The 16,904-nt window shown below is 45.0% G+C and overlaps 1 protein-coding gene across 6 annotated transcripts in view; it reads right to left on the reverse strand.

Annotated features, from left to right (window-relative positions):
* The window catches only part of LAMB4 (laminin subunit beta 4), a 96,964-nt gene that overhangs the window by 64,813 nt on the left and 15,247 nt on the right, over window positions 1-16,904 (reverse strand). For 5 of the 6 annotated variants that reach the window (XR_016441731.1, XM_090042041.1, XM_090042039.1 and 2 more), the window contains exons 4-9: window positions 9,414-9,549; window positions 7,057-7,130; window positions 5,760-5,948; window positions 5,272-5,335; window positions 3,496-3,710; window positions 1,925-2,045 (exon numbers count right to left, since the gene is read on the reverse strand). Coding sequence is in view for 5 of the 6 variants with exons in the window: in XM_090042041.1 (XP_089898167.1) it covers window positions 1,925-2,045; window positions 3,496-3,710; window positions 5,272-5,335; window positions 5,760-5,948; window positions 7,057-7,130; window positions 9,414-9,549 (799 nt within the window). In the remaining variant the exon portion in view is untranslated. The remainder of the gene's footprint in view (window positions 1-1,924; window positions 2,046-3,495; window positions 3,711-5,271; window positions 5,336-5,759; window positions 5,949-7,056; window positions 7,131-9,413; window positions 9,550-16,904) is intronic. The other variant, XM_090042040.1, reaches the window with a different exon arrangement.

Consider the following 16,904-nt stretch of genomic DNA (forward strand, 5'->3'; position numbering starts at 1 on the left):
AGTTAAAGTGCTCCTGCCACCATTTTTCAGTACAGGGACACTGATACACGTGACACTTTGGGCACTTCAGTTAGAACTCCCTTTGTGCCTAGTGATGCAAATTAGTGGCTCTACCAGGTTCAGGGGGAATTCTCACTTGTGTTTAGTTAAGGTTTAGTTAAGGTTGTATTTTTACAATTGTGGGACTGGAGCCTAATTAAAGACAAGCTGGAATAAATAAATGTAGCAACAGCAGGGCAAAGGGACGGTAAAAACAGCCCATTCACTTGATTAGATAAGTTAGCAATTTCCAGCATGGATGGTTGTGAATAATTTTGAACTATTGTTCTGAATGAGGATGCACAATTTAAAATATAGAACAATCAATCAGCATAAGCATCCACTGACTGTTGTGACTGCAAGATACAGGAATCAAAGTATTAAAGGGAGAGTTACTCCTGATTTTATAATGTGCAATGTAATGTTGACCCCAATTACAGAGACACCATAATTGTTTCAGTCTCTCTCAAACATGTTCAGGGGCAGAGGGAAATTGAAAAAAATCAGAAGACAGATAAAAATAGTACCTTTTTAGACAAAGTTATTTGGTTCCAGTCTCACAATTTTGGGGGTATGACTCATGATTTTGAACTTCTGAATCTGTCAGTGCTGCGTAAGCATCACTGATTACTCGTCATTCTGTTTTGAATACAGACACAAATATTTTTTCCCTGATTCACCCTGGACAGCTGCAAGGGCAATAGAGCAGAGCTATTCTATTGCATGACCTTATCTCAGGTAATTAGCCCACAAGAGCAGAACTGGGTCCTAAGTTTCCATAAGTATAAAGATTGCGCTGTAAATAACAAAGCTCCACTGAAGTCAAGCTTACAGTAATGGAAGACCTGTCCCAATTCGTGCAATGCATGCTCTTTTATTTGAGATGGTTCCTGGTGCTTTATTCTTTCCTTCATCTATTAGTTTATACATAAATTGTCTGATTCTGATTTCAAGCAGTTTCACCAGTGTAAACACTCATTGGAGTTATTCATTATTTTCACTGATGTAATCAATCTTAGGAACAGGAACAGGGTGCCTGTCGCTGTTTTCAGAATGGGAGGGGGAAAAGGGAACAGAAGGAGGTCAGTTTGTTGCTATGGGAACCCAGCTACAGGCTCCCAGCCCACAGCTAGATTCTCCTCCCCCCTGGAACCAACAGGGAACTTCTGTTTGGTCTGGGATAAGGTTGTAACTCAGAATGCTTTGCAGAAATTGTTCTGAGTTACAGGTGGGAGCTGCACTTCTGTCTGCACCTTAGTGACCAGAGGTCAGGTGCAGAACACACTTTGGCTCTTTATGTCACTTGAGAAGCACAAAGGAGCTAAAGTGTCCTGGTGAATCTGTTCCAGAATTTCTTACATCTTTTTTGTCCAGCACTATGTCTCTGTGAATCTGAAGACCCGTTAGAATTTTGTCAATAAAATATACCCCAGGGCTTGGACAAATGCTCACTTGAAAGAGCTTCAAAAGGAGGGGGGAACTACAGCTTGGGAGCAGACAACAGCTGCTATGCTGCTTACCAATATTTTTATTGGTAAAAAGGGTTGTGCACTAACTGACAAATAATCCTTTTCATCATCATTGCCTTTTTCTATTCACTTTCCTTTGACTCTTTCTGGAAAATAGTAATTTGAAAGGGCTTATCTTTCCTGAGAGCCACATAAATGCTGCTTTATGTCACCAGGAGAGGTATTGGTGTAGATACAGTGCTTCCTTCACACTGTATCACTGACATATCAGTCTCTTTAGGATCCTCCATTATGTTGGATTTAAGAGTGAGAAATGAGCCCCCACAAAAAGTGTTGTTCCTCTTTTAGGCAACACTCGGAATTGTACTATGCCAGCCACCCCTTTGTTGAAAATTAAGAATAATTTTTTCAGGCACGTTTGCAAGAATTATCCTGTGATCCTTCCGCTGGCCTCCAGGGAGCATCATTGTAGAATTCTTTACACCTCTCACAGGACAAGCCATCAGTGTTGTGCTGGCAGATACATTTACCATGAACCTGCAGCATATTAGAAAAAAAACACATTTTCTTTAATCCAGTGGCTTTGTGCCATTCACAGGAGGAATGTATCCTGCCCTCCCATTCCCTACATTTTTTTCTTTCACAAAGAATAATAATACATCAGTATTTTCTTTCTGCAAGCTGAAAACCTCCACAGTGCTGGAATCAGATCAGGTTGCTTCCATCTGCATCTCAGATGGAAAACTTTTATATGTAAATTATGCAACCCTATATTCCTGGTGTTTATTTTGCCTCCAGAAAGTTACAGATTTAGACTGACTTTCCCTTCCCTGAAGATGCAAACTTTAAATCTACAAATTTGTCAACAGAATTCCCAAATTAAATCATGCAATCCTTCCATATATTGTTTACTGCTTGCACAGTTCAGTGTACTTATATGTGCTGGGTACATTCCCCTCTAAATGCTATAACCCAACATATGCCATATAAATATGCTGTGTAAACATATCTAAGTGACATTAGGCTCATATTATGCCAGCAAGAGCAGGAAAATTTAGAGCCCTCTGGCTCCCTCAGCTGACACAAACAATTCTCAGTTACTTAAACAAGAGGCTTGGACAATAACTAACCAATTTTAGAATAGTTGAACAAGTGTTAAGCAACATACTGCTACTGACAGAAAAATGAGTCTTAGACACTTTAATATAAAGTATAACGTATCAAGGAAAAATATTATTTCCAAACATAGAAGTAGATAAAATTATGTTCCTGAATTGGTGGACAATTTATTTTTCACAAATTTTGTTCTGTCAAATGTGGACCCACAGGATTTTTCTTTTGCCAAAATCTCTTTTAAGTTGTTGGTTTCTAGGAAGCCCTATTAGAGTTAGAGAACATGCTCAATAAAAGAGCCATTTGAGCCTGCACACAGCAAGGCTATTTATTGATTTATGTTTGCACCATTACAGGTCTGGTATTCCATGCTACTATCAACAGGTTCTGTGACAGCTAGTTTAGAAAGACTGCTTTTATGTCAAAAGTAGCCAGATACTGATCTCCTTTACAATGAAGCAGGGCTGTCCAACTGGTGCCCTGTGGGTTACATGTGGCTCAGGAGGGACAGCTCATGAAAGATACATGCAGCCTTCAAACAATCAAAAGGCAGCTTGTGGGCCCCAGTGGCCACATCTCCTGCTGTTGTGTGTTGGGACAGGGTCTGGAGATTCACATGCTGCCAGTTTACTGGTGGGGGGCTCCCTCCCATAGCATGCAGCCTGTGCAGTGCATGGCTCCAGGGCTGTACACTAGTGTTGGGTGACGCCCCTCGCTGTGCTTAAATTGGACAGCTCTACCCTGTATGATCTGGCCAAGTGTTTTTATCAAAAAGGTAATGTTAAAATCCTTTCAATCCTTAAATTGTAAATAATCAGCTCAAGTATAGCTTTAAAAAATTGCCACATTGGGAATCTCCTTCCATAAAACTTACCATTCCAGGCTGATGGAAAACATCTCCCCGCAGTTTCTGCACTGGACTGCACTGGCTAGCATGTCCATTGCAAAAGCAGCTTCCACAGACAACCATTTCATAAACTGCATAATAATATTTTTCAAGGGGATCACGTTGCCTTCTTCCAAGTAAAGTATCTCCTAGTGTGTGGAGTTTTGTAAAGTTGATTCGCAGATTTGTTAAGGTGATGAGTTCTGTGATTTGAGAAAGAAAAGAGCTAAAATTATCCTAAACTCTGTTCATTTGAGACTATCTAGGGTAAAATCTTCAACTGGTATAAATCATCAATGTGCCTTTTGTGCACCAGGCAAAAAATCTACCATACCAAGGGAATCTACATAGGTAGAAGAGCTTGGTAGACCTCCTGACCCAGGTCAGTAGTGTAACTAAAGGTGGACAACAGGGGCAGTGGCAAGGTATAGGGGGTGCTTGTGCACCCCGAGAGTGCTGGTGCACTCCCTGACTGGCTGTGCTCGCCGCTTTGGTGATGGGCAGGGAGGGCAGGCGGGAGTGCTGGTGCCCCCCCCTGCAAGTAACAGCTGGGAAGTGCGGTGATCGGCTGTCTTATGATCAGCCCTGGAGGGACACCCCCTGTCGGCAAGATTGGCTGCAGGGGGACTCTCCCTGGTCGGTGAGATCAGTCATGGGGGACCATTCCCCTGCCCCCCTCAGTGAGATTGGCCCCAGTTGCTGACTGGTTGCTGGGGGGGAGCATGTACCCCCCCAACTAAGGCGGCACCAGTCGCCCATGAACAGAGGCATGAGCCTCAGACTTAGAGGGGGCACAGGAACTTCAGCCACTGCTGGCTTGCCCACCGATGCTACTACCCAGGACACAGAATCTGGTTGTTTCACAGTGGTGGCATGTAGGGGGTGCACAGGGGTGGACATACACCCCGCAAGAGCACTGGTGCACCCCCTGACAGCAGCGTTCCCAGGTAGGGGGGCAGGTGAGAGTGCTGGTGCCCCTCCTGAGAGTGCCAGCTGGGGAGCATGCCAGGAGAAGCGGTCCCACTGCGGCTGATCCTGCTGACCCAGAAGTGCCAGTGGCACACCCAGAAGTGCTAAACACTGCCAGTTGTGGATCAGTGGGATCGGGCATGGGGATCCCTGTGTCCCTGGCCCGTGGGACTGGCCGCAGGGGACCACCCCCAGTCATTGACTCTCTGCTGGGGGAGCAAGGACGGTAGACTCAGGAGGCAGCAGTTCCCATTGTTATTTCTCTTCTGATCCAGATCCTTAAACGTGTTTCAGTACAAAAATTCCATCTATCCTAATATGTACCAGCCAAATATCTGTACCATTTAACACATATACCAGGGATGTCAAAGATATGGCCCACAGGTGCTGCCCCTAGTGCTGTCTGTGGGTTTCGGAATTGACTCACAGGCAGCATGTGGGGTGAGGCCAGAGGGCCCTGGGCTCTGCACATGGTGCCTACTCTGGCCGCTCTGGAACTGTGCCTTGGAGCAGCTACCACATGTAGCATGTGGCCCTGGAGTGGTGGAGTGGCCACTGTGTGCAGTATAGTCCCAGAGTGGCCAGAATAGGACCATGTTACACACAATGTCCTTTCTGGTTGTTTCAGGACATGGACTGGATCTAGCAAGTAGGGCCAGTCTGTGCATCCAATCCTGTCTGCAGAGTGGTTCTGCACCACTCATCCAGCCTGCAGGGCTGGATAAGTTTGATGCATCTAACATAGAGCAAACAAAATTGACTACATGTCTGTGAGAACAACCATATTATTCATACCTTGGATATATGGCACATAAGGGTTTTCTATTTCAAAGCTGGGATCCAAAGCTTTCAAGACAACCTGTAAAAACAAATGAATATATATATATATATATACACATAAGCTTGCTAAGAACTTTTTTCCAACTACACAGTTGGTCTAATAAAATATATCACAACTACTCAAAGAACCTTGGCTATACACACACACACATATGTATATATATATATGCCCCAGCAGAGATTTATAATGAGCCAAAACCCAGTGACAGGAGAAGCTTATGATTTAAAGTAGAAGAAAGACAAGTAAACCCTTAATATCAAAATTATGCTTAGTTGTCATCTTTTCATCACACATCTGTGTAACCCTATTGATGTCAACCCTTTTACAACCCTCATTTACAACCAGTGTAAATGAGAGGAGAATTAGATATGGTGGATACAATGTAGCTGGTTGACATCACAGTAAAATCTGAACTAAAACAAGCATTGACACAGAGCACTACCTCGCCTTCAGTGGAAGGCTCAATGTCTGAGTATCTTGAATCACAAACAATATCCCTCACTCCTCTTGCTGGACTGGAAGGGATGTTGGGGAAAGCAGCAGCGCAGTCTTGGGCAAAGTACCGGAAGGTTTTCCAGGTTTGACCAGAATCTGTGGAACGCTCCACCAGCATTGCTGCAGGCCGGAAGGTCTGTAAGAAACATTAGTTCAAGATCATTGAAATGTCTTTTGTAACAAGTTTGAGATGTAGCTTATTTTAAGCTCCAGTGAAGGATAATGAGAATTCCTTGCCCAGGGACTTGTAGGTCTATTAGCTGACTATGCATGCTACTGGATTCTTCGAAAAAGACTGCTAGATACTAGATATTAGTTGAAGCATATAACAAACAGATTTGTCAACTAAACTTTCAGTGAAAATGAATTGTCAGTGTTCTTCAAAAACATGAACAATATTAAGTATGCAATTTTAGTTCACAGAAATAGGTGCCCTCTGGAAACAATAGTATGTCAGTTAGTAATTAAAGAACATAACATAATATATACTCACACAAAGACCAAATTTAAGCTTAATGAGCATTCTCATTCTTAATGAGTATTTAGGTATTTCCTAAATTCTGAATGCATGATATGGCAACCTTAATGTTCTTTAAATGCAGGCAGTCCTCGACTTACAACATTTTGAGTTACGTTTTGCACTTACAATGTTTATAAATTGACACCGTTTCAACTTTGACAACAGTTTTGACTTTACAACACTTGATCTGATACGATACCACGCCAGTGAGCAAGTTTGCTGTGTCACCCATCTACCTGGAGAACATCTGTCCAAACTTCCTTTGACACTTTCTTTAAGAAAGCAGACAAGACTCCAGAAGAACCTGCAGCCAAGACTCCTGAGAAGACTCCAGCCAAGAACCCTTCCAAAAGTCCAACCAAGAGTCCTTCAAAAAGTCCAGCAGTCACCTTAAAGAAGTACTTCCAAATCAATGTGATTGCTATTTACAATATAAATACATTAATGTAGCTATATTACTCATCTATAATTGATCGAGTACAAAATGCTGTGGCATTTTTGGTGAATATAGGGTAGCAGGCCTTGGGTCAGGAATGAGTCCCCCATTTATAACATTGTTTCTCATGAGAAAATTGGTTCCAGTTACAATGTTTTGACTTAAGACGCGGTTTTCAGGAACCAATCATGTCATTAGTCCGAGGACTGCCTGTATTGTTAATTTTTAAAAATGTAATTATTGCATATAGTTATGGGAAGGTTCAAGTAAAATATCTATACAGAATACCTTAAATGTCAGTATAAGATGGCTGAACTGGAATAAGGTTTCTAGATCTAGTCTGATGCTGACATGATCGATGCCTGAAAATACATTAAAAACAAGGTGAAGGTCAGCAATGTGAATTGAGTCCTTCCTTCCTTAGTACAGAGACTTTAAAAGTCTGAATATAAACCATACAACACTTTCCCAGGTCCAGATTCAGCTCTCAGGTGTCTGCATTGATTAGAATGGTCACCACATGCATATATGAAGGTCCACTGTTTCTGCAGAGAATTTCAAGCTGCTCTTTCCTGGTGCAGATCTCAATGCTTCTGTCTTTCTTTGGGAGTGGTGCATCCTCCAAAACAGCCACCCTTGTGTGTGCAGAACTGAAATCTTATGCACCATATTACTATTGCCAGTATTATGATATTACCAGAACCTAGGGCTCCCTTCTCCAAGCTGAATGCCTTAATCACTAGGTTACAAAGTCAGGTTTCGTCTTGGACTCTGCCCCTCAGGCCCCATGAATCTCTTTAGTGGGGCATGGACATTTTAACAGGATGGGTAGAGAGTGTCCCTTTGGTTTAGTTTATAGCTTGGTATCTCTAAGAAGTGAAAGAAGTGGATTTGAACCCTTCCTCAGGCTGAAGGTCTAGAACCCAGGTCTTTTCTATCCTTTACACACTTAGCAATTATATAAAAGGTGGGGGCACTACTGTCATTTAAACAAAAGAATATAGCTATTATTGCATTCTGTGAGGGGCCCAATCCTACTGGTACATGTTAGGTGTGCTTGGAATACACCTACCAGGTATGAACCCTCAGAAGTCTTAGGGCTAGTCAATGCTGTGATGGTGGTGGGTCCTTGTGATGACAGTCATCTGAGAACATTCTGTCCACCTGCTTCCAAAGACACATTCTGAACCCAGAGATACATCAGTAAAGCTGCTCTGGGCTTGCCCTGTTATGCCCACTTGCAGGCCCTCAGTGTCTAGTGCATCTCAGAGCAGGCATTGGGAATGAACCAGGACAGCCTCACTTCCAGATTGAGAATGAGCAGGTGCATTAGTACTGGGTGGGTGGTGCTTGGTCCTGTCCTTACCATGCTGCCACTGCCACACTGCAGACAAGGCCCTAGTCAATACTTGGCCAAGTTTCTGGCCCCCGGTGGGCTTGAGTGGGAGTTGGGTAACACTAACAACTTAAGCCAGGGTATTTCTGAGCATGATCCACAGAAGCGGAACTGAAAGTGCCTGCTGTAAGCAACAGGGTTAGGCAATAGGACTGTGCGAAGCTACGGTCCCTGATTTGATTCGGTGGAGATTCGGCCCAATTCAGTGGCTGAATCTCTGAATCCAAATCGAATCAGAAGGCCCTTTAATCTCTTTGAATCAACTAGGAACCCTCTGAATCGATTTGGAGAGATTCGGGAAGATTCGGCGATTCAGACATAGACACAACTTTAAATGTTTTTTCTACTTACCTCTAGGTAGCAGGCAGCTTGTGAATGCTCCAATGCTGGGGCATATGGAGTGTCCTAGTGAAGTACGGGGGCTCCCCAGCGTGCATGGCAGCAGACCCGGAACTGGACCAGAAGCACTTCTGGTACACTGCCAAGCACATGGAGGGCCCCCACCCCCACCCCGCTGCACTCCTGTGGCACACTCTGTCCACCACAACATTGCAGCATTTACAAGCTGCGCTGGTACCTTGAGGTATGTAGAAAAACATTTAAAGCTGTGTCTATGTCCAAATCGCTGATTCTCTGAATCAGCTTCTAATCTTCAGATTCGGATTCAGCCGAATCGAACCAGGGGCAGTAATCTGAATCAATGAATCGAATCACTGCCCCTGATTCAGGCTGAATCTGAATTGAATAGGGCCTGCTTTGCAAACTTCTATTAGGCAACAACTGAGCATTGGGAATGAGCTGGGGTTGTTCAGATCACAAATTTGGAGTCAGGTGTCTAAAGTCCTATTTCAGTTCTGGCATTAGAACTCGAACCATTACTGTGGTTTATACAGCTGTATTAATATAACTTCTGTCACACCAACAAGCTTCATTAAAAGAGGATGCCATGTGAATGCATATTTCCATAGTAGGCAGGTAATTAAATACTGCTTCAGTTCCTTTAGTTCAACTGTTCATTCAAGGTATTGTATTTAGAACTTGTCTATTGATAAATCAGCTTTTTTTAAAAAGATTTCAAATTCTGCACTGTTACAAATCACTATACCTTTTGATTCAATAATGTACAATCAGAGAAAAGAAAGTGTGCACAGCACTGTCTCAAGGATCCATAAAATTATGTTTATGAATGATGATTAAAGTAAGCTACACTAAACAAGAAAAAAAGGAATATTTCTTCAAGGTAACCTACCATTTTCTGATTGCCACCATTTTTTTTTCCTATCTGGTTCAAAAGTTGTGATGACATTTTCAATTCTGTGACTGTTCAGCTGCGTGTAGGGGTTATAAGGGTATCTGGAGTCACAGAAGAAGCATTTCTGTTCACCCTAGAAAACAATAATAGTAGAAGGGTACACCTCTTATCAAACCTGCCCCGGACAGGTGTCCTGTCCCACTGGCCATCTTCTTGGCCACCATCCTGGAACTGGAAGTCCTGCCTCCTACCCCCTGACATTTGCCACTGAAAGTTCCACCCTTTGCCATGGAAGCACCCGCTTTGGAGGGGGTCACCATCTTGATCACTATCTTGGAATCAGAAATCCCAACCTGTCACATGGTCTCTGACCTGATAGCTCCATCCGCATAGCCCTGAACCCTCACCCCACCCTTACTGCGATGTTGGCTGACATGTTGATCACCATCTTGGCCAACATATTGGTCCTAGAAGCCCATGCCTCATCACACGATCTTTGATCCCAGTAGTTCCATTGACATGAGCCCAAAACCTGCCCCCTTGCTGCCATGTTGGCCTCCATATTAGTTGCCACCTTAATTGCTATTTTGGTTCCAGGAGCCTCTGCCCTGTCATATGGTCCATGGCCCCAGAAGTTCCACCCACATTACCCTGAAATCTGCTCCCCTTCCTGCCATGTTCTCTGCCAAGCCCCTGCACTGTCACATGGTCCATGATACCAGAATTTCCATCCATATGACCCTAAAACCCATCTCCTTTTCTGCCATATTGGTGGCCACATTGCTTGCTATGTTGGTCCCAGAAGCCCCTGCCCCATCACATGGTCTGTGGCACTGGAAGCTCCTCCTGCAACACCTTTTGCCACAGGGGTTGGCAACCCCTGGCACACGTGCTGAGCATGGCATGCGAGGCCATTTTGCTCAGCATGCCATGGCCAGCCCTGGCTCTGGGTAGCTGCTGCCAGCAACGGAGCCCAGGCTGCTCCCAGCAGGGCTTGCAGTGTCCCAACAGCCTGCTAGGAGCAGCCCGGGCTCCCAGCTGGCAGCAGCTACCCAGAGCTGAGGCCGGCTGCAGCTGGGAGGCTGCAAACAGCTGTGCTAGGCTCTGGAGCTCTGGCATCAGCTTTGTATCGGTGCATACATGTTTGCCTCAGAGCAGGCAGTGGGGGAGGGGCCTGAGGGAGCGTAACCCCAGTCTCTCTCCCGCTCCTGGAACAGAGCTGGTGACTGGGCTCTGGAGCCCAGCACAGCTGTTTGTAGCCAGCCTGGGCTCTGGGCAGCTGCAGCAGGCAGTGGGCAGGCTGCAAACAGTTGCACGGGGCTTCCCAGCTCCAGCATCAGCGCCATGTGTGCACAGTCACCACCAGGTTCAGGTGTTCTGTCCAGGTTTAGGTGTTCAGGTGGGCTATGGGGCTAGTCTCCTTACTTTTCAGTATTGACTGAGAGAGGCTTTGTGAAGGCTTTTTGTCTCCTAGATGTACCAGGCAAGAAAGCCATGACTATGTGAGCTGGTCCAATGAGAATATAAACTGGATCATTTGGAAGTTCTGTACTGAATTCCCATGGGAAATGTTTTAAATGCTGTTATTGTAATAGGTTATGCCATTAATTGTCTGAGTCTTACAGAGAAACATTTAGCCTAGGGCATAGCAATTTTAAATGCTGTTCATTTTGCTGAAGACTTTAATGCTGCTCTACATGGGGTGATCAAGGAGAAGGAATAGCCTCTGGTGCTCCATATTAAATACTTAACTGGTATAATAAATTATAAAACCCTACTTAGGAAGAGGGTCTAGCTAGTATATAGCATGAACTATTATAAGGCTAGCAAAATGTTGTACAGATTTTGATGGAAATAAAAAAAGCACTCTCACTGGTGTCATGTACTGCTCATTCAATCTCTTGGGAAGGAGATGGGAGCCAGGGGTGTGTGTCTGTGTATGAGGTGTGATGCACCAACCATGGAAGGATAAGGATAGGCACAATTCTATTGACCTAAAAACATAACAAAAGGTCTAGCTGGGGCAATGTATTGTCACCTCCCTGCATGATGAGGAGAAATAGGATCCCCTCAAGAGAGAATGCTGGAACATGTCCGAGGAAAGTTGAAAACCTGTGAAAAATTTTGATAAGCATCTACCCCAATTAATCAGGCCTATTGAACACAACAGGGTGGGATGTTTTCACCTAAAAAAATTACAGTGGGCCTTGCTGGGGTGGTACAGCATCAGGATCAAATGGGTTAGACTCCACCAACACTTCACAATGATTCTACAGGCATGAATCAATGCCTGAGACACAACCTGCATGACTCAGAACCACGAGTCTAACCACTGCATGAAACAGTGAGAGACAATATACAAATCAGAATCAAAGGACTAGTCACCACATCCAACCAAACTTGAAATAAAAATTCCCAACAGGGTATAAACCCCACAGTTTGGGTCAGAAAAATTCTTTTCTCTGGATGATGAGTCTGCTTCAGGACAGAACCTGGTATGTATTCATTATCTCTCTATATATCTATCTCTCTATATCTATATCCCCTTTTTCTGCATGAGTAGGTGTCTTTGGTCTTCGTTACAGAGGGCTTATCTATTGGGAAAACAGCAAATAACTATTTTTTCTCAAGAAAACACTTTCCTCCTGGTGACAAATCTGCTTTAGAACAAAGCTAGGTATACATTCATTATTTCTAATACATATCTAATGCACACTTTTTCTGTTTGATCACGCTATCTTTACTTACTGTGGCTTTTGGTCTTCATTATAGAGGCCCTACTTGATGAGAAAACAGAGGACAGGTCTTAAAGCTGACAAGAAGTATACCCCTTATACTGCTAATAAGTTAGATAAATTATTAGTACAGCCTTAGTTATGTGGTGGATAAGCATGCACCTAAGTGTCTATAGGTTTGGAACATCCCATCTTGCCTCTCAGAACCTGCTCTTGCAAACATGTATAAACACATGTGTAGCAGGGCACTGTGGTGTGCCTCCTCTTTTAAGGGAGCTAGCAGCCTGCAGCTGCAGGGGGCTATTGAGAGGCTCACCTGACAGAAAGAGGGCTCAAGCTGAAGTTATATAAGCCCAGAGTCCCTGGGAGCTACAAGGTGAGGAAATCCTGGCTAGAGTTACCATAGGTCTAGGTTTTTCCAGACCTGCCCTCATTTTGGATCCTCTGATTTATGTCCAGGCAGTTTTTAAAAATATGATCAAGTGTCCAGGATTTTGGTCTGCTCAGCATCAAAGTTTTTCAGGGCACTTCCTAGCTTGGCTTAGCAAGAAGGTGCTTGGGGCTGGAGAGAGCGGGGGGAAGGTGATTGGATGCAGGGGGTGCCTTGTGCATGTGCACTTGCACATGTACATGGCCAACATGCAGCCAGGCAGGATGGTGGGAGCAGCCCACTGGATACTGGATGCAGGTAAGTCTATGGGGAGTGGGGGTTGGAGGGTCAGGATTTGGGGACTGTTTGTGGGGGCTGTGTGTGTGTGTATGTATGTGTGGCAGGGGTGTGTGGAGGGGATGGGTGTGTGAAGGGAAAGTGGGTGCCTGCCAGCAGTGGGGGTAGGTAGCTGAGTGCTGGGGCTACAGCAGGTCAGGGGAGGCAGAGGGAAGCCCCTGCCCCTCCAGTGGGGGAAGGAGGCAGTGGGGTCCTTTGGGGGCAGTGGGGAGCTGTGTGCCTGGGCCAGTGACACCAGGGCTTGTGCCTGTGCTCAAGGGGTGGGGCAGCTGGGACATGCTGCAGGGCTGGGGGGAGCAAGGGGCTGCAGGTCAGGAGTGAGGGGCACTGGCAGGGCTGGGCGGGCTGTTGATTCAGAGTGAGGGGCATCAGGGCATGAGAGACTGTGGGTCATGAGTGCAGGGTACCGGCAGCATCAGAGGGCTGTGGGTTAGGAGTGAGGGACAGCGGCTGTGGGTTGGAAAAGAGGGGCACCAGCATGGCCCTGTGGGGGGAGTAGTGAGAGCTGGGTGTGGAAGGGCAGTGGCAGAGCCAGGAGTTTGCGGGTTGGGGGTGAGAGGCAGTAGCAGGGCTTAGGTGGGGCTGTGGTTTGGGAGTGAGGATCACTGACGTGGGCAGGGGCAGGGTACTGGCATATCAGTTTCCCCCTCTCCCCCAACACACAAACATATACCCACCCTTCCCTGCCCAACAGCTATCCTCTTTTTTGGAAGTGGAAATATGGTAAACCTACTTGTGGCAGCAGGACAGCACGGCTCCTGAAGGCCTGGAGTTTATATAAACAATCATGCAGGCCTGGGAACAGAAGAAGGGTACCTAGCCAGAGGAAATCAGGGTTTTACAAGCAAGTGGCCTTTGTTTTATTTTGAACCCACAGAGGTTCCATGTGCCCAGAGAAGGGCTAAGCCATGCCAGAGAGCTCAGAAGCCCAGGGAAGGGACGGCGTGCAGGACCAGAGGCCTGGGAGCCTAGGGAGGGGGCAGTATGAAGGACCTGGGGCCTGGGAGCCCAGGGAAGCACTGGCATGCAGGACCAGAGGTCCAAGAGTCCAGGAAGGGACTGTGTCGGGGACCAGGGGGTCCAAAAGACCAAGGAGGGCTGGGGGTATAAGTAAACAGCATCACAGACAGAGAACACCTGTGAGGCCTGGGACATGATGTAGGGGAGGTACGGAACCACGGAAGGAACCCTTAAGGCAACAGATGCCTGTGGGTCCAGAGTGAGGGGTACCAGGGCATGGCGGACTGTGGGTCACGAGTGCGGGGTACTGGCAGCATCAGAGGGCAGTGGATTAGGAGTGAGGGGCATCTGCACAGGTACAGACAGGCTGAGAGGGCTTGCTAGCCTGTGGGCACAGGACTGTGGCTGACAGGACGCAGGAGAGGCCTGGCGTAACTGACATAGGCTCAGGCTCACTCAGAGCCCACACGCACTCTCCCTTTTATATCTTTCAATAAGAGCAAGGTATGGTGAGTGAATGATCAGAAGGGGGCTGCAGCTGACCCTGAGCCAAGCAGGGGCCACACGGCCACCGTGAGGCCACAGGCTGGCTACAACATGCTTACTTGGAAATGTGAGTTGCCTCAATTAATTCAGCAAGAACTGTTCTGTGTACAAAGGGCACTTACATACCCATCAGATGAGGACCACATGTGCTTATCAGAGCCTAGATTTGGGGACCATTAAAACCACTTATTTTCTCCCAGCTTTTCTTCTTCTGCTTGAATAAGGGGGATTTTAACAGGGAAAGTTAATTAGTTCACTAATGTATTTTTCCTTGGTATCAGAAGGAGTTTGTACATTAAAATTTTGGGAACTTTTACACACACTCCGATGCATTCTGATTAGAACGCATTGGAGCAGACTCGATTAATTGATGTTAGAGCCACTCTAACTAAAATACCACCCCACACCACAGAGCACATATATAAGTACCCCTTTTTTGCTCCTTCTGCAAAAAGCGTATGCCCTTCTACAGTCTGCCAGCTTCCATTAACCTCTGAAGACTGCAGTTTTATGCCAACTCCAGTAGCACATTTTTTTTCTTTTTACTTTAAATCTTATATGTGCTAAATAAAATGATAGTACCTCAAATCAGTTGTTTTCTCTAAACCTATTATTTAGAAATCCATATAGTCACCTTTTGTCATAGAACTAACATATACACAGTGTTTTCTTTTAAAACAGAAATATCAAGTTTTGTTCTGAATTTTCAAGCCATGTCATTCATTTACAAATCAAGTCAATCCAGGCTTTACATGATTGGGACCTGCATTTCTCTTCCCTATGTTGCTCTAGATTTGTTTTATCAAAACATCTTCAACTTATTTCTAATGATGTTTCAGCAGGCTGCCAACTGCATTTGCAAAAATCAGAGTCTACTTCTCCAAAATGTTACGGCTGAAGCAATCTATTCTTATTTCTATGACTAGCTTTACTCACATACCATTATCATCCTTTATGGCACTAATAAAAACACTTGATATTTTGCAACTTCCAACAGTTAATCTCAGGGGCGGGGGTTGTTTTGTTTTAATAATCAACTGAACCCTGACTCATCCCTGTGAGGTAGGAATGTATTATAATCCCCAGTTTACAGCTGGAGAATGGAAGCACAGAGAGGTGATCAGTGCTAACTAATTACATAACACAACCAGTGTGCCCAATATGCCACCAAACTCAAGACAATGCTTCTGCTCCAAGAAATGTACAGTTTATGAGAGACAAAAAAAGCTGAACAAAAAGCAATAGATACTGGTCCAAGTGAATAAAAGAGGGGGAATATGGAGAGGCTACTGTATGGATACCTTTAAGAGTGTTATGTGTTACATTGGCCTATGGATTGCAGGAGGGAACAGCAAATCAGGCTAAGAAGGCTCTCTGAATAAACAAGCTTTATCATTTTATAAGTTTAACTTCTTGGTCTTTTGAAGCTAACACATGGTACCAGGAGTGGGGTATGAAGACAGACAGACAAAATGGAGCATCTCAGAATTCCAGAGGAGTTAAAGCTGTGTAGCAATACAGCAGAAAACTGAAAGAAATTTAAGCAGAGTTTCACCATATATATGATGGCCAGTGGAGCTACAGAAAAGGAAGATCCCCACTCAAGGTAACTTTTTTTTTTTCTTTCTTTTTTTTTTTCTTCAGTATAGCAGGCTCAGATGCTCTGTCTCTTTATAATAGCCTACAACTGTCAGAAGCAGAACATAAAAGCTATGGTACCATAATAAAAAAAGTTTGAGGAATATTGTTTAGCCAAATAAAAGAAAACCTCCGAATGGTATAATTTCCACATGAGACAGCATCAAGCATATGAGACAATAGAGGAGTTTGTCAAAGACCTCAGACTGCTGAGCCAGACATGCAACTTTGGAGACCTAAAAGAGTTGATGATGGGAGAACAAATATATTGGGTATAAGGGATACATCTCTCAGGAAAAAAAAACTGTTAGAGGATACTGAGCTTAATATGGAAAAAGCAGTTAGCATGTGCCAAGCAGCTGAGATAATAAATGCCAGGCTGCAGAAGTTGGAGGAAAAAGCAGAACAAGCTGAACTAGATAGAAGACTACAAAAACCTGAGGCAACACACAATATAGAAAGGTGGACCTCACTATGAAGCAGGCAAATGGAAGCCAAAGCAAACTGATTGCAGATGCTATTGCGGGTTACCACAAACCCATGTGATGCCCTGCATTTGGTAAGCACTGCAACAAATGCAAAAGATTCAATCACTTTGCAAGAGTTTACAGAAAGGAGCAGGATGCACCACACAAGAAGCAGCAGGTGCATGCCAGAGGAAATGCCCTGTTGGACCTGGTCCTGGCCACAGGCGATGAGCTGGTAAGGGGCCTCCAGGTCCTTGACCACCTGGGTGATAGTGATCATCGCTTGCTGGAGTTTACCATCCAGCGCAGGGTGTCAAGGGCCAGCAGCAAGGCAGTAGCCCTAGACTTCAAGAGGGCCAACTTCAACGAGTTGAGATTAGTGGGAGAGGCACTGGGGTTCTCAAGGGCAGGGGAA

The sequence above is a fragment of the Crocodylus siamensis genome, chromosome 4 (genome assembly GCF_052110815.1).
Source record: "Crocodylus siamensis isolate JL-2025a chromosome 4, ASM5211081v1, whole genome shotgun sequence".
Lineage (NCBI taxonomy): Eukaryota > Metazoa > Chordata > Crocodylia > Crocodylidae > Crocodylus > Crocodylus siamensis.